Consider the following 19,073-nt stretch of genomic DNA (forward strand, 5'->3'; position numbering starts at 1 on the left):
GTGAGCATTCAGGAATAACTTCAGGTGTGCTTCTGTAAATCTGAATGTAGAGTAAGTAGACATTGGCAGCACTCCTACATTACTATGATGCACCAGACAGGGGGTGAGGAGGGTCCTTGCCTATGTGCTACTTACATTTCCAACCCTTCCACAACATCAGAGATGGTGGCGATTTGGAAAGCTTACAGGAAATGAGAATTTTGGCTATGTCATCATTTAATAGCTATATTCAGAGACAAATATGCCAGGAATTAGTACCTTCATCAGATAACACTGTTGGGGGGGGGGCGGATCCCAACATTTTCCCTTAAGCATGAAAATATAAATATGTGCTTTACAGATACATGCAGTCATTTGCATTTTAGCTGGCTATATTTAATCACATTTATATTGCTATGATAACTGAAATTTCAAAAGATAACCTGAACAGGTATGTATGTTCCAGAAACATACTAAACAAAGATCCATATTCTTTTGAAAATTATAGGCCATATCAGAAAATTTTCAGGTTAGCCGAACTTTTGGATGCATATTTAATTTCCCAAAGCTATCTAAATGCATCACCCTCAAATCTCTCTTATGGCAAGAGATTTTAAGTTTTTAAATAGCTTATTCATACTTTGATTCTTTTTCTAATCAGCCTCACTTAAAGATAACAACACGTTTGTTTCTGCTAATCTATATTTGATTTGGTTTTTCATTTATTAAATAGCGAAATGTTCTCTTGGCTTCTTAAACCTAAAAAAAAGAATGGTGGAGAATCTAAACCACTAAACAGAGTAAATAGTCCTTAGCTTAGAAAATGCCACATTATGACCAACTGATTTTGTGGAAAAGGTTTCTCTGAAGATAGATGCTTTTTCTTAAATAATAGATAACTGATTCTAGGGGAGGAATTAGAATATATGAAACATAGGCAAATGAAAATAATGTTATCTGGATATTTTCATTCTTGACGAAAAAAATGAACCATCCACGCATTATACCAAATGTGTCCCATGTAATTTGAAGCCTGCTCAGTTATCAGAAATTTTCAATAATGGAACGGTAGACGTTTTAGTCAATTACCACTGTGTGCTTGACAGTCAATAGTAAGTGAAATGTTTTTACAGTTCTTCAATTTTAGACGTAATGCTTTTACCACCCAGTCCAGTTTACTAGTGTCCCAGTGAACTCCGTAAAACTGTAGTGGCACTGTTGCAATTATGGGATTTCGTGAAGTACATCAGCACCACCATGCCTGTATCTAGCACTCTACCTAGTAAAATGTTGGAAATAGTTGGCTTCTCTAATAAAAGCTAGCTAATGAGATTTACTTTCTTTTTCCCCAAAATAATTTCTTTTACAAATTCTTGAATTTTCATGTATAAATAGATCAGAAAGTATATGCTTCGTTCTTAAATTATGTATATATACTATATTTTCAATACAACTTGTACACTTTTAGCTACCAAAAATCTGCAACCATTTTTACATGAAATTTACATTTTTCTTATTTACAGTTATTTGTAGGTTATTGCAAAACTAGTTGTGCAAGTAGATTACACTGCCAATACCACATACCAATCTTTGAAGAAAATATTTGCTAAAAAATAAATATATCCGCACAGAGTATTTCAAAAGCGTCATGATTTCATGCTACATTATGTGCATAAAGACTAGGAAAAAGTATGTGTTTTGGTAGATTGTTTCATTACATTTAAAGCATTCCAAGGTACTTACTACTTAACCAATGTGAGTGAACTTCTTTTTATCAGATGACTGACATTTTCAAATGATTACACACATTATTTTTTGAAATGTATTATTGAACTGGCAAACATTCTGGTATATATTTTTCTATCAAAATCATAGAATGAAAATTTCAGCTAGAAGGAGGTGTGTCTAATTAATCCCTGGAGATGAAAACTAGGGATTCCTCGGTGTTTTTATGTTTGGAAAAAGGGTGCCATATTCAATGTTATTGTAACATTGTATCTTCTGAAGAGACTGTGGAGGAGGTAAGTATAAGATGACCAGTCCTTAAATTTTACTCCAAAATAAATGAGGTTGATGAGATGGTGTGGAATTTTCTTACATATACTCAGAATACTTAATACAGTGTCAATACAAAAAGTATATGATTTAAGTGCTAACAGGTGTGATTATTTTTCATTTAAAAATGATGCATACAAGGGAAACACCAAAAGTGAAGATTAAACATACAGTGTTTTAAAACCATAGGTGTACCAAATTATTTTGTATCTCTCAAAATATAAATTAACTAACGAAAGTCACAAATGTCATGACTTCATGACTACCGGTTAGGAATTCAGCTAAGTTTTGACATTAGCTTCTCAAGAAAAATCATGTTAAATTTGCCACTTCTCATAATAAATATTTTATTGGGAGCATTTCTCTAATACTTGCTACTCATTTAAAAGTTTGATTTTGATTGCTAAAACAATGAAATCGGTCAGTTGATCATATGGTTCTGTGTTCTTAACATTGCATTCCTACAGATGTTTCATCCTATTCATAGTGATAATGTATTTTAAAAAATGTCTTGTTAGTCATCTCTCTCAACCTCCACTTAATAGTTTATATAAATAGGCCTTGTGATAATTTCTTTTCATGCTGTCAATTATTAATAATTCATGTCTTCCGTGAATTTTCTGTATTGTATATTCTTAGAGCAAGTGTATTTGTACTACAGAACATGTAATGAATTATTCTAAGGTTGGGCACTGATCAGTCACAACAACTAATACCTTACAAAGCATTTTAAAACATCCTTTTAGTTTTTAAAATGGTAACATCACTTTGTTGTAAGTTAAGTGGAACCCAGAGACAGAAGCTTTGAATGAGAACACTTAAGAAGTGAGGGGGTGAGGGGTAAAGTACTGCATACCTAGAAAACCATCACAACTCAAATATATAATTCTATGGATGTTGGACACCGACAATTTTTGACAAATACGGGGATGCTATAGCAGAGGATAGCTTTCCTAACACTGGTGTTCTCCTACTCTGAGTAAATAGATCTTTGAGAGCCGTGTGAGAATCACTGTATAGATTTTTGTCAGAGTGGGAATGCTGTCAGTGTTGGGTAGGGGGAGGAGCCATGGAAGGTTTTCAGAAGACCTAGGTCATGCTACGGCACTGCCACCCTAATGACACTGTATTTGTGATGATGCACAAGTCACATAAAGAGCTTATAGTTACACGGTAATTTATGGTTTACAAAGCACTTCCATATACGTACTTCAGAGGCTCCCCAACACTCCTCAAGATATTTAAGACATTGCCTTCATAATTTTGGCTACTGGGGCTCACCGAGGGTTTGTCCTAAAAGTGGAGAAGGTAGGATTTTAATTCAGGTTTATGACACCAAGTCTCTTGCCATTTCTACCATTGCACACTGGACTTAGGCAGGCAGTCTGTTTAGCATATCTGTGCATGATGGTGTGGGCCTAGAAGCCTGCAAAGGACCACTACAACTATAAATTCTATTTTCTGAGAAAATAGAAAGTGTATTTTCTTTCAACACTATTTTGAAAATGCATTTCCAAATACCCATCTGGGAACTACGTCATGGATCTAAAGAGGGGCTTCCCCAGTGAGCCGGTCTTTACAGACCAATTTTTAGTAGTACTGAATTCAACAGATCACTGATTCAGAGTACACAGGTTTGTAACAATGACATTCATACTCTCACTATCATTATAAATAGTATTACTTTAAAGCTAAAAACCTAACAGTGCAAAATGCAATTAGAGAAAACAATAGCTACTCTTGTGTCTTCTGAATCAAAACCTTCAGTCTTGTTAATGGATATTTAGCTGGAGGCATAGCACATTACAGAAAAGCTTTATTGTGGAAAAAATTATTTGTCTTCCTGATTGTTTTTAATATCGTGGTCCTGGATGATAATCAAAGAATCTAGCATTTTAGGGGCACCTATGTGTGCCAGGCACTTTACTATATGTTATCTCACTTCTTCCTCAAGCTTCTTTGAGGCAGGTACCATTATCTCATTTTTACAAATTCAGGAAAAAGACTCAGGGAGGTTAATTAAATTGGTCAGGGTCACACAGCTCTTCATGAGAGAACTCCTGAGACCCACGTGGGTCTGACTGCAGAGCCCATGCTCTACGTTAGTGATTCTCAAAGTTCTTGTGTTTATGGAGATCATATAGAAGAGGGCTTGTTAAAAGATGATTGCTGGGTTCCACCTCTAGAGTTTCTGAGTCAGTAGGTCTGGGTGGGGCCCATGAATATGCATTTCTAGCATGATCCCTGGCTGTTTTAGTACTGCTAATTCTAGGCCTACATGGGAAGACATCATCATCTGTCTTCCAAGTGCCTCTGAACTTACATGATAGACACATTTTTCTATCGTGCAAAAATCAAGAACTGAAATTTTTTGTAATTTATAAAAATTTTCATTTGCAGTAGGAATCTCCTCAAATACATTGATTTACTTTTGGTTTCAATCATGGATAAGCAATTTAAAGACTACTATGTTCTAAATCAGTGTTGCGACTCATTTTTAATAACTAGATCTCCCACATTCCTTTTTTTAATCATGAAAAGCCTTCAAGGGAAAGATTTACCTGTTAGAATGATTGTTTTAGGTATGCCAACGAGGTGATAAACTTTTTCCTTTGATAATATATGAAGGGATTTTAAATGACATCCGGTTAAAGAAATGGTTCTTTTAGGCTTTTGGGAACCACTGTTAAAGATAAACCTCCAAAAGGACCTGTAAGCAGCTGTCATATACATATATCCAACCTCACACCAAATGCCACTAGGCCCTGATACGATACCCATATCTTCTGACTGGAAGAGTGGGAAAATTCATCTCTGATGACCAATCCATTACCATGGACATAAGAAAAGGAGGCTGTCCCAAATTTGCCCCTGCCTTCTCATGTCTGTTGAATGGGTGAATTTTAATTTAAAAATCCTGCAAGAACATTGCTTCAACATTTTTCATTCCTAGTTTCCTTATCAACTAATTAGAACACGGGACTCCTCTCTAAGGTAAAATGATATGTCCCGCTCTCTGCCCAGCAATAACAGCAGGAAAACAACTCACTCAGACAAACTTCAGATTTTAGATGGAATTTTATTTAGGCCTGGGAACCAGATCTCACTATTTTTAGGTGGAAAGCATCAGTTGTATTAAGTGCTTCAAATTACCTAGGAAGACAGCAGTGCTCCTACTGCCAGGACTGATGGGCAGTCAACCCTGCCTCTCAGGAGGATCGCCAATGGAGGGGTCAGACTGTTGGCCACAGCAAGCATGACAAGTGATTTCAGGCATTGGACCTTTGACTGGGATAAGGAGATGCATTTTGTAAATTAAGATAATTGCTTTGGTCATCTCTAAGTCATTTTAACCATTGAGCCTCTGACATTTCTGCCTAACTAATCACATGTTAGCTTTTCCAGGCTCTTGTTAAGCTAATATCCTAGAAGAGGGGACCTTCTTAATCCTGTCCAATTCTCTGAGACTTAGATTTTAATATCAAGGAATTATTTTATGTCAAGGCATTAAAAGGAAGAATGTTTGTCTTATGCAAAACTTTAAGCAAGCTGGAAACTTGTATACTATTCCCCATCTTTCCATTCCCTCAAGCTCAATTTTTATTTATTTATTTTTTTTCATGCTCAGTTTTTATAAAGAAGTATAGAGGCTTTATGTGGGATTTTATGCACGTCACAGCAAGTGTTGGAGCTGAAGCATCCACTAATCAAACAATCAGATCTAAATTCCTCACCTGCCAAATCCTCTACAAATGACAGTCTCTGGTGAATTCCTTCTGACTTTCCCTGGAGCTTAGGCTGGCAATCCTTATGAAATTTGTTGCAGCTGCAAAAATATGCCTAAATATAGATATAAAATCCTCAAATAGTCCTCTGAATCAACGTTAGCCATTTGCCTCCCCCAGCTAGGCACCCATAAATGTTGAATGAAGGAAAGAAAGCATTAGTCCTTAAATTTGTATCTGCCTAACACCAAATGGTTTGGGAAGCTAGTTAAACTTGTTCTGTTTTTTACTGAATTGACTAGTCATTTTGTCATACATACTTTATCGCTTATGTTTTCTTTTTTTTCGAACATTTAGCAGGGATAAGAATATGTTCACGCCTACAGATTGCCTCCCACACATGTGACCATTTAAAAATATATAGGGGGCAACTTAAGGTCACTTTCATCATTTTAAATAGTGCAATAGCTTTGTAAATTTAAAGGAATTGCTTATATTTGAAACCAATAGTGTCAAAGGTAAAAGTAAGTCAATAGATTATATTTCTATCCTGGAGGGATGGAAACTAATCCATTTAATAATGTGCACCGATATAATATTTCTTTAAAAATATATGTGGGTGTAAGAATTATTAAAGAAGGAAGAAACTTGCAAAAAATTTCAAGATTTCGTTCAGAAGGAAAGGATATAATAGATCAGCCCAAAATAAAATTACAATTGTACTCAAAGGAATTGAAAAATAAAACTTAAGTAAAAATTGACAACTCAGAACCTTAAATTAACTTGCAGTTTTTTCTGTATCCTGATTTTATGAGAAGCATATCGTACCCCCTCCGAAAAAGTCTAACAGCTAAAGATATTAAAATATATTCCATTGTATGTTCTGATATTCTGGGGTCCAAATATATTCAGCCCAATTCATACAGAACGCATTTTCATTTAATCTTTGATTAACAAATGTGTTTGAGTAACTGAACAAAACAGAAATTTTACTGCTGGTGTCTTCATTTCCTTTACAGGCAGGTACAAGCATATTGTTTTTCCACAGCTGGGATTAAATCGAAAACCGTGGAACAACATATGCTCAAATGGGAGCTAGTTTTGCCATGCAAATCCACTGGGTTGCACATTTTTAAAAAAGAACCATGTGTGTCCACTCTTTTGCTCCAATTCAGGATTGCCCTAATATATGAATCAGAGGAAAGCTGTAGATATCACTTTGTGTCAGTCACACCTTGGCAGTTCTTGAGAAGACTCCCTTCCCCTCCTCAAAAAAAAAAAAAAATATAATAATAATAATAAAAAGAGAGAGAAACTTGTTTCTACTTGTTTCTAAATATGCAAGGAAATGTGCCAGTGAGAAACATGTTAGGTAGTTTGTAAATGCAGTTAAAGACAGAATTTTAAGTCGAAAGTCCTTTTTGTCCTCATTAAAGCTGGCCTATATTCATGTATTTGGAGATGGACACCCAACGTGGTCGAAGATTCAGAACTCTAAAACTATTTTTTTTTTCAGTGTGGTGAAATGGATGTAATTAACTATAAACCTCTCAGAACAGAAGGGTATCTGTTCTGAGTGACTTAAGTTCCCTTTCTACCCCTGGAACTTCCGTGAGTTTAGGATCTTCCATGATTTGCTTCCATGAACAATGTCACCCCTTGGTTTCTTACTTGCTTGGAAGGCATTTTCATAACAAAGTACAGATTTAGTAAAAGTAGTAAGTAGGAGTCTCCATGCAAGAGAAATTGGAGTTTCCTAACATGCACATGATTTAAAAATAAATAAATAAATAAAAATAAAATAAGATGCCTGGAGATGCTGGCAGTTTTAACATTTGGAACAAAAGAGTTCATATGTATATTTACATCCTAATTGCTCAATTTTACCTTACAAGCTTCAATTTAGGAAAATATACAGTACTTTTGCATATAATGGTACCTTGTGAGCCCCTGAGTCAAGTAGAGAGGATTTAAATACAAAAAAAGGAAAACAGCCATTAAAAGCACTTACATTGTATGTGGAGTAAATAGTACAAAATGATTATTTCCCCGGAAGACCAGGATCAGAAACATGCCTATGAAGACCCAAGATTCCTACAGTGCTTAGGGATGAATCTGTCAAAGAAGGATGCCTAATTGGATGAAGGTAAGTTTTTCTTTGCCGCGGGTGAAGCTCTAAAGAGAGATCACTGTCTTGTTTTAAAAGTGAAGTCAAGTTGTCTTCCGAAGCTGTGTTCAGATGCACCCCACTTGAGAGGGAGTCTTTGGATTTAAGTTTAGATTTTTCAAGGTCTAGAAATTCAGGACACTGAGAGAAAGACAAGAAAACACGTTTTTACAATTCATTTGGACAGATTTCTAAAATTACACTCACGAAATCAAAATACGTTTTATTTCCCCATTAATCTATATTTGATTAGTGGTATTAACCAAACTTTCCCTCCCAAGGCCGGATCAAGGCTTTGGAGGTTGGGCATCAGTTTATCCTAAACAACCATTCTAAGAACTTTAATTTTGCACTGAAGCCAGATCAGATTCATACAGATACATACATACATACATACATACACACAATTTAACATTGAGTTTGAGTTTCCAGATGAGTTTTAATTCAAAATTCAAGACAAAACTAAGATCAGAAATGTGTGTCATTTGGTGACTAGACAGTGTAAGGAGGAGAGGTAAAAAAAACAAAGGAAAATCACCCATCCTTGGTCAGAAAATATTACCTAAATCCACTGAAAACAAAGAACAAAGTACACAGTTTTGCAAGATCGGAGACATTCAAAACTAGCTAGGGATAAAAAAAATTATACTTTCATATCTCAGAAAGATTTCATTATTTTCTTTCTTCACATTTCTCCCTGTTATTAATGTAGCTTAATTTCCCATAATATTTTGCACTAAATTTCCAAACTTCTAAAAAAAATCTTACAAGACTGTGCTGGGTCCACCTTCCTTAGAGTCAGTTTGGCTATTCGGCTTAAGTAATTAAGAATAATTTCCCATGCAGACCTTCATATTAACATAAGTCAAAAGGTCTTAGAAGTCTTTAGGGGCATCTGGGTGGCTCAGTCCGTTAAGCATCCAACTCTTGATTTCAACTCCGGTCATGATCTCATAGTTGGTGAGATCGCACCCTGAATGGGGCTCTGTGCCTACAGTGGGGGGCCTGCTTGGGATTCTCTCTCTCTCTCTGCCCTTCCCTCTCTCTCCCAAAATAAATAAACATTTTTTTAAATTTATTAAAATATTTTTATTAAAAAGACCTTAGAAGTCTTCAGAGGCGAGATAAAGGACACTTTAACATTACTCCTTTTACTATCATGGGGATGTGAAAAGCTTAGAGATCTCAGGTGATGGGTGGGGCACAAATGAGATTACTAGTCTGATCTCACTGGAACCTCAGATCCTCTGTGGACAACTGCTCTTTCTCCTCCCCTTACTTCCTTCTGGAGACGGTGCCCAAGAGCACCTCTTGTCACCATAGTAAATTACAGACCATTCTTTGAAGTGCTTTTTGGACCCAGGGCTACAGCTTTCAAAGCTCTACCATATATAAACTCAAGCAGATTGATTCTTGAAAATAACTTTTTCTTAGGGGGGAAAAAATTACTAGGGGTTTAAAATCATTCTTTGAGGTCCACTGTTCTCAAACTTGAAATAAACATAACCAAGGGATACGGGCATTTTGTTTCAAAGGGACACATGCACCCCAACGTTTATAACAGCACTATCAACAATAGCCAAAGTATGGAAAGAGCCCAAATGTCCATTGATGGATGAATGGATAAAGAAGATGTGGTATATATATATATATATATATATATATATATATATATATATAAGAGTATTACTCAGCAATCAAAAAGAATGAAATCTTGCCATTTGCAACTACGTGGATGGAACTAGAGGGTATTATGCTAAGCGAAATTAGTCAGAGAAAGACATATATGACTTCACTCATGAGGACTTTAAGATACAAAACATGAACATAAGAGAAGGGAAGCAAAAATAATATAAAAACAGGGAAGGGGACAAAACATAAGAGACTCTTAAATATGGAGAACAGAGGGTTACTGGAGGGGTTGGGGAGGGGAGATGGGCTAAATGGGTAAGGGGCATTAAGGAATCTAATGAAGTCATTGTGCACTATATGCTAACTGGATGAAAATTTAAAAAAAAATTTAAAAAAATGAACAGAAGAATTATTGGGGGGCTGGTTTAAATTCAAATTCTAGGGGCTATTCCCAGAAATTTAATGGAGCAAAAACAGATGGGGATGAGACTTTTATTTTCCCATAGCACCCTAGATGATTCTAACTCATGTGGTCCCCAGAAACACCCAGAGAGAGACTCTCGTTTATACAGCATCTATACTTACTTGTGAGGAAGGACTGAAACTTCGATCAGTCTTGATGGATGCTGCTGGATGGCTGGATCTCATCAGGCGAATAATGGGTCTCTGATACTCCGCTCCGGCAGTTACCATACTGTAGGCAGGGGGAACCACAGTGGTTTGTTTCTGCAGCAACTGTAAGATGGTCTGGATGTCAGCAGTCATTTGGGATTCAAGTCTGCAGGACAGACACAAATGGGGGAAGACAGTCCTAAAATAGTCCAGGATTGCAAAGCATTTGAGAAAATTCAGTACCACCAACAAACAGAATTATGGCCCTGCTTTAAACAAGAAGGACAGGAGAGGGAGCACACAGATTCTCTCCTGGCTGATGCTCACTTTCTGTGTTCCACTAGTGGTTCTGATAAACACCATTGCTTTCCTGCTTTCCTGCTTCTTTAATAAGATCTTAATGGAAAAGCAGCTGAATTGAAATAGACTACATTTTTACCAACCTTTATTGATTTCAAATGTAAAACATACTGAGAATCCATTGTTAATGATAATTTTCTTTGCTTTTTAATCAGGCTTTGCCAGTTTCTTCAGAACATTTTGTTTACTCTTTAAATATGGACTTGGTAGCACATTTCTTTCATAGCTGCAACAATTGTGTAATTTCTTATGTATTTCAAGTTTACCTTTATTTTACCTTGTTTCTGTCCTATTCACAGTATTGCATGTTATTCATTGTATTCTTTTTTTAAAAAACAAATTTAAATTTACCTATTTTGAGCGGGGGAAGGAGGAGCAGAGAGAGGGGGAGACACAGAATCCAAAGCAGCCTCCAGGCTTCAAGCTGCCGATGCAGGGCTTGAACTCGTGAACTGTGGGATCATGACCTGAGCTGAAGTCGGACGCCTAACCGACAGAGCCACCCAGGCGCCCCCCATTGTGTTCTTTATTGTTAAATGCTGTTAGATGCTAAATTTCTAACCAATTTACAATTCCAGGCCTTTGGCATTTAAGAAACAAACCAAATATACAAGTTCACTTGCTTCTATGACCCATCTGGCTTGCAAGATGCCAGTCTGATGTTTTTTTCCCCAAAGCTCAGAAGGATCCAACTGGCCTGTTAAATTCATTCTCATTTTAAATTAAAATTCGAAGGAAAATAGCAAAATACAATAGGACTAATTTTCTTTTTTTGCATGTGTTAACAGCACTTTAAAAAAGGAAAGTTTGTGGGCATAAGAACAGAAAATTTGGACTGTATGCATCTTTAGAAAACTTTAAATCTTACTTGTGCTATTTTGTCTCTGAATGAAAGATGCAAAGGGAAGGTAAATTTTACCAAAATTTTAAAATCATAGAACTAATTTTGTCCAATTATATACATGCTGCATTTGTTTGTGACATTTGAAGTGGAGAGAACTTAGTCTTTGATTTAAGAAAAGGTTATTTTGTTTTTCTTTTTAGTTCTTAATCCTGCCACTAAAGATCTTCCTCCTGAGAATCATAATAACATCATTCGTACAGGTTTTCTATACTTGGTATACTTAACCATATAGCTTCCTGTCTTCTAAACCAAAAGCTATAAATTATACATGATTGTGCCTCACAAATGTCAAAACCACACACTGAAATGAGACAAAAAAAGGAGTTATCGACCAGTTTATTTATCTACTTGTTACCTGTAGGTCTGATCTATTTCTTTATGGTGCCAACTAACTGGAGAAAGCTTATTATTTTGTTGTCATACGTCAATTTTTCCTTTCATTTCTCAAGCTCCAGTTCAAATTTTATCTGCACCCGAAACTCTTTCCATCTTGGACTCATTCAGAATTCATTTCTCCCTCCTTTGCACCCCCAAAGAAAAGTCTGCAAACAGACTAATGTTTAGTGAGTGGCTTACAAAGTATTTATTACATTGAATATAAATGGACTTGGGGGTGGGGGATGGAATAAAAATTTCAACACATGGGATTCAAAATGCAACAGAGAATAAGAAATCATGATACTGTTTTTGGGTCCTTTATCAAACAGCAGTGGTCTCTGAGAAACGGGATCTTAATATCATGGATTCTATTTGAATAGTCTCCATGAGGAAGAAATCTGTTGGAAGGTGGGTCTTCAGTAATGGCAATGTACTATTGTAAGTGGGGCTCATGCATGCAAGAGCTCCCTGTGCAGGTGAAGTAGCAGGTGCAGGGTGAGAACTGAGACTGTGTGGACCACTTCTGTCAACCTGACTTTGTTGTTTGTTCTGGGAAAACCTTGCCTGAAAAAAATAAGACTAAATATAAACTTCACTTCACTTCTTCAGGAAATTTCTATAGACCAACTCATTGGAGACAACAGTCTGCTCATCTGAACAAATAATTTGTTTATCAAACAGATTTTATTTATTCAGATTTGCTTGAAGATCTTCACCTCACTGTGTCCCTCAACCTGGATTATAACAGCATGAACTTTGCCCAATTTCAATTAGTTCCCAGCCTTGAAGGGCCCAGATTTCAAAGTCCTAGGAATGTCCTACTTCTTACTTCCCCTCCTGAGACACCACTTAGGCTCTTTCAAGATAGCATTCTCTCTTCCTGCAGTAATTTTGAATACTTAGTTTTTGTTTATTAACTGGTTATCTGATATTTTGGGTAGTTCAGTGCAATGGCTTGAATGTTTATATACTCAAAATTCATATGTTAAAATCTTAACCCCCAATGCGATGGTGTTAGGAGGTAGGGTATTTAGGATGTGATTAGGTCAATGAGGGTGGAGCTCTCATGAGTGGGATTAGTGTCCCTATAAAAGAGACCCCAGAGAGCTTCCTTCCTTCTACCTTTTACCATATGAGTACACCCCAAGAAGACAGCCACCTATGAATCAGGAAACCAGCCTCACCAGACACTGAATCTGCTGGTACCTTGATCTTGGACTTCCCAGCCTCCTGTGTTGTGAGAAATGAGTCTCTGTTGTTTACAGACCACCCAGTCTATAACCCGGTTTTAAAACTTTTTTTTTTTTTTTTTTTGGTCAATGAAAAGTACCGAAATATGCCACTTTGGCATATTGATTATTTGAGTTGTAGGCACATGAAAAACAGAAAATGCGGAGAGAGGCTTTCTCTGAACTTCCCTTATCTTCCTAAAAGCAGATCCAAAAGGAACTCAACTGTGATAAATTCACTCCTCTCGTATTTCATCAGCAAGAGAAGATTGGCTCTTGTCACAAGAGAAAAGACTGGAAGCCGACACCACACTGAGACAAACTTTTTCACAAACTATCATATCTTCTACCTCTTCTTCTGACTATCCATTTACCTTTCCTAAAAATCATTTACTCTCCTCTAAGAGGCCTACGTCCCCCTACACTTTCCCTTAACAAGGTGGTGTCTAATCCCGGATTCTAAGCGACCTTGGGGATTTACTCATTTTCCTCTGTATATCTCCCATGTATACATGAGGGCAATGTGTTAAATAAACTTATTTGTTTTTTCTTGTTAATCTGTCTTTAATTACAGGGGTCTTAGCCAAGAACTCAGAAGGGTAGAAGGAAAAATATTTTTTCTCTCCTACATCAACATAACTATTCAGCTGCATAAAGTAAATGCGTTCATGCACTTATTTAAAGATCCACAATATACCAGGCACTTTGTTGGGCAGGAAGGTGAAAAGGAGAACATGATGATGATATACGTAGAATCTAGTCTAAGGTGCTGAGAGAAGCTGACCATGTAGGAAGGAAAAAGAAGGAAGTACATAAATAAGTATAACACTAGGTGAAGCACATGCTCAATGCCATACTAACGGCACACACGCAAATTGCTCTGGATGATCTGTAAGACATGAAATCATTATTAAAAGCTTTTACATGCTCCAGAGCTCCCTACCTGTAGCGTGGTCAAAGCTGGGCACTTGTTAGAATGGAGTTCTAGATCTACGGGACTTAGAATCTGCATTTTAATAAGATCCCCAAGCGATTCCCATTCACAGTAAAGTTTGAGAAGCCCCGTTTTAGGATCAATTGCTATTGCCCTAAGTATGTATGTCTGTAGACATAATATATAAATATGTAAGAACCCTCCTTTTGTAAACCTTTAACCCTACATATAGTTTAATGGTCATTAAAGCAGGAAAGTGGTAGCAGCAAAGCTGATTCAAGATAGACCCATTTATATCTGTTCTTATTGCACAGTTTGCTTAATATGAATATTTGAAGGAGACAAACGGGGTTGTGATTCACAGTTCTACATTCGAACAGAATGCTGAAGCTAAACAGGGCAGACCCAATTCCAGAAAATGTCCCAGGATTCCCGCTCAAAGTCAAAGTTTGAGCTGAGTTACCCTCTTCAAACTTGTTCTTTATACTTTTGCTTTCGTGAGTAAAGTGGAGGAAAGATGTTGGAGACGCCAGTGCGGTAAAAATGTAATATTTTGGATTTCAAATCCAAAAGAGGCTAAGCTGAGTTAGGCCATAAAATGTTTGTTGAAAATATTGGAGAGAAATAGAAGTAAGTCAAAGTGAGAAGTAGGTCAAAGGACATATAGATGCTGGGACTATGTCAAAAGAGATGCCAAGATAGATTTTTTTAAAAATATGTTTATTTTGAGATGAAGAGACAGAGAGTGCACACAGGCGCATGCACGAGTCGGGGAGGGGTAGAGAGGAGAGGGGGAGAGAGAATCCCAAGCAGATCCTTAACGCTGTTAAGGCAGAGCCTGATGTGGGGTTTGATCTCATGAACCGTGAGATCATGACCTGAGCCGAAATCAATAGTTGGACACTCAACCTATTGAGCCACCTAGGTGCCCTAGGAGAAATTTAATTGTACTTTAGAGATGAAAAGTTTCATATAAAAATCATAATAAGTAATGTAATAAGATAACAATAAAAATTATTATTACTAATGGGCTATTGCAAATCAAATGCTCCTTGATGGGTGTGCCCTTAAGAGTTTACACTTTTGGCTCCGGGACATATTGAAGACATATGTTTTCAGTAATCTCCGACTTATCTCAGCAGCAATGATTGGTACCCCTGAAAAGGCAACTAAAGGGATCCTAACACCTTAACTTTAATCCTGAAGAAAGGACTAAAGGAAGTAAATATAAACTAGGAGAATACACTCAGGAGGAACACCAATAATAGAGTTCATTGTTCATCAGATTTTACCTAGCTGCTGGTACAACCCCTCCCTGTGTGAGCATGTATAGTTTCCACGTATCATATCTTAGTCCTTAAATACCATTGCAGGTATGTATGAGTCAAAGACAGAAATTGAGGCTAGAGAACCATAAACCCTGTACATAGTTAAATAGCAGAGCTATGACCTTAATCTAGGCTAACCACAAGTATTTTGTAAAGAAATCACTGCTGTTCCTGTCAATTCACTTATTCATTCACTCATTTTTATTTATTTATTTATTTATTTATTTATTTATTTATTTATTTAATTCACTCATTTTTATATCCCCTCAACAAGTTGAACACATTTTATGTCCTGGCAGTAAAGAAATGGACAATTATTTTCCCTAAGTCACAGGAATCAAAAAATTCAAGTCCAGAGATCACACGTATCAATTTTTATGTGTGTACAGTATATATTTTTGTGTATGTTGTGGCTAAAGGATCAATGTGACTTGGTAAACAAGGCAAGGAGAGTAAAAAAGCAAATGTATTAATTAAGCCACTAAATATGCTTCTCTGACCAATAATAAGTATTACCATGGCAAGTTCTTATACTTGAATTAGGGATTGCTGACCCTAAGTAAATGACACGATACTTTAATCTTCTCAGGTATGTTTCAATTTTATAAGACTTGCATTTGGCACTTGAAAATGGTGTATGGACCTTAGCACCAGGAGGTTTTAAATTCAACTAAAATCCATGAAAAGACAGACTACAAAATAAATCTTTAGCTCCTGAAATATTTTCGTACTTTTGTTTGAAATGAACAAATTTATTTGAATTTACAAATCTGTAGATTTTCTATTTGTCTGTGTTAATTCCTAATTTATTTTTTTGTGGCAATGTATATGTGTGTGTACACGCATTTTAATGTGCTTACTGTATTGTTTGTCCGTATTCATTTCTGGCATAAACATTAAAAAAAAACCATGAAAGATAGATATAATGGATAAAGCACATAGGAAACATTAAGCAAGTAGTTAGTAAACCAGGAGCTTATGTGGTGTAGGCAAAACTCATAGGACGTGTTAGTTAAGTATAGATAACGAGTAAGTAGCTTGCTAAATGTGGAGAGAATCCATAAGGTGTATTAAATACAGACAGCATGCTAGGTAACCTGTAAGACCTTCCAAAGATAGAACAGAAATAGGATGTAACAAACGAGAGTGTGGCTTACAGAGACAGAGATAGAAACAACAAATTATTCTCAAGTCAACTCAGGACAGACAACTGTCACCCCCAAATTTGGCCATCCAGTGGTGACACACAGCATAGGCTCACTCCAGCTCCACATGGGCTTTACCTACAAAGAGCAAATAAAATACATAGTTGTTGAGCAGACTAACTGGAGAGCCACGGCTATGGCTGGCATATCCAGCCTTACATCTCCGTGATAGAGCAAGTGTGTGTCACTGGAACAGATTTTTTTGTCTGTGGATGCTTTGTGCAAACTGCCACTGTCGTCCTAGGCACCACACATCAGGGCAGGATGATGCAGCATATATGAACATGTCATAAATCAGGATTCGGGTAGTGTGTTCCTTTTACCACGCTTGCACTTATTAGAAATGTGTTAAGTATCTCATCTAGCTTTCCTCAACTCTCATTGTATGTTTTTTTTTCAATTTTTAAAAATTTTTTTATTTTTTTATTTTTGAGAGAGAGACCCAGTGAGAGCGGGGGAGGGGCAGAGAGAGAGAGGGAGACGCAGAATCTGAAGCAGGCTCCAGGCTCTGAGCCGTCAGCTCAGAGCCCCACGTGGGGCTTGAACTCACAGACTGCGAGATCATGACCTGAGCCAAAGTCGGACGCCCAACCGACTGAGCCACCCAGACGCCCCTCTCATTGTATGTTCTACATTGATTTAGTAAATTGTGTGATTTGAGGATTTTAGTTTAATCCATGAAGCTTTTCGTCTATGAACACTGCCTTGCCTGGTGGTGTATTCAGAGGCTACGTTTGAATCAAGGTCAATTCCCACGTGAAGCACAACTAAAGCAGTGATATCATACTCAATCACATGTTTTTTTTTCCTGACTTAGTGACCAGTTTGATTTTACAAAATCTACACAGATTGCGTTAAGGAATTCCATTCTCCTTAAAACCAAAATTCATGCCTCATCTTAAAAGGGTATAGATCAAAGACGGAGGGAAAATGGAAAAGATCTGGGCTTCAACGTTGTGATATTTTTGATTCAAATACATTTTTCACATATTGACTGAATATCTAAATGTTTAAATAATTTTGTCTATACTTAAAAAAAATGCCATCACACATAACTAAGTTACCAGAAACAACCAAAAGTGTAAAAGCAGGATTAAGAGAGGGTGTTAGTAAACAAGCCAAATATGAATTATTTTGAGGGACAAAAAGGATTTTTCTTCAGCAGCTGGTGTGGGTGATATACTAATTTTATGACAAGTAAAGAAAAAATAGGATTTATGTTGCCAGAAGCATGACGTGTTCTAAATAAATGCTCCTTGCAACACAGATTAATAATTCTGTCAACTTGCAGCCTTATTTTAAATAAGTGAGCATATATGAAAACTACGAGATTATGGTAGTAGGAATTTGCTATTTACAAGGAGAAAAGCTAGACCCCACCAAGGGTTTGAGTGATGCTCTCTCTTTGCCTTGCCGTTACTTGTACCTGTTAAGTTGTTCTTGAAGCAAATCTAATCTTTGCTCCACTTCCCCATAAGTGAGGTCACTTTCGGTTTCAGAGATCCCCCAGGCAGCTCGCTGAAGTGCTGAGGGGCTAGACTCATCAGCCTGAGTCTGCGCGTTTTCTTGCTCCCAGCTTCTGGTGTCAGCGATATCTGTGGGAAATAGCAAGATGGATGTCAACTTCTTTGGGTGCCTCTTTGCCTCAATAATACAGAGACTTCTACAAGATAAGCAGGAAAAGACCTCAGAGTAGAAGCCGAAAGACCCAGGAGAGTGATTCAAGGACCTGTCCAGGGGCCACAACCAATTGGTAGCTGAGCCCTACCCTCACCCTGCCTGCCACCTCCTCTGTCCGTTTCCATATGAATGAACATACAGGAGGGCAAGAGTTTTGAACGTGATTTTGTCTCTGGTAGACAAATTAGATTACTTGGGAAGAAACAGCATATTTTGCTTGTTTTACTGCACCTTGCTTGGTTGCACCTCATAGATCCCGGTTTTTACAAATGAAAGCGTTGCGGCAACCCTGTGATGAGCAAAAGTCTATGGGCTTCATTTGTTTTTCCAACAGCATTTGCTCACTTCGTGTCTCTGTGCCACATTTGGGTCATTTTTGCAATATTTCAAACTTTTTCATTATTATTATATTTATTACGGTGAACTATAACTAGTGATTACAGCTTGCTGAAAGCTCAGATAAACTTCAGTATATTTTTAGCAATATAGCATTTTTTTTTTTAAGTACGCTTCACACCCAGGGCAGAGCCCCATATGGGGCTTGAATTCACGACCCTGAGATTAAGACCCGAGCTGAGATCAAGCGTTGGATGCTTAACCGACACACCTCAACAACACAGTATTTTGTAATTGAGGGACTGTACATTGTTTTTTAAACAAAATGCTATTGCACATTAAAGAGTGATATTCACTTTTTTCGCAGTTGTCTGGAACTGAACCTGCAATCTCTCTGAGGTATGCCTGTACTGCTTTGCCTTGCATGTAAGATTTTAGGGCCATTCTCCCAGGATAATCAGCATGCTGTGTGATTCAGAATGGGCCCAAGGAGAAAGCCACAGAAAAGTGCCGAGCTTCAGGGGATTCCCTTGGGGCAACTCAACTCAA

General features: G+C 37.1%; 1 protein-coding gene across 3 annotated transcripts in view; it reads right to left on the reverse strand.

Annotated features, from left to right (window-relative positions):
* Positions 1 to 5,404: 5,404 nt before the first annotated feature.
* The window catches only part of KCNH7 (potassium voltage-gated channel subfamily H member 7), a 154,686-nt gene continuing 141,017 nt past the window's right edge, over positions 5,405 to 19,073 (reverse strand). For all 3 annotated transcript variants that reach the window (XM_015535883.2, XM_042994571.1, XM_042994572.1), the window contains 3 exons: positions 17,935 to 18,103; positions 10,144 to 10,336; positions 5,405 to 8,067 (listed from right to left, as the gene is read on the reverse strand). In XM_015535883.2, the coding sequence (XP_015391369.2) occupies positions 7,801 to 8,067; positions 10,144 to 10,336; positions 17,935 to 18,103 (629 nt within the window). In that variant the 3' untranslated portion in view covers positions 5,405 to 7,800. The remainder of the gene's footprint in view (positions 8,068 to 10,143; positions 10,337 to 17,934; positions 18,104 to 19,073) is intronic.

This window comes from Panthera tigris, chromosome C1 (assembly GCF_018350195.1).
Source record: "Panthera tigris isolate Pti1 chromosome C1, P.tigris_Pti1_mat1.1, whole genome shotgun sequence".
NCBI lineage: Eukaryota > Metazoa > Chordata > Mammalia > Carnivora > Felidae > Panthera > Panthera tigris.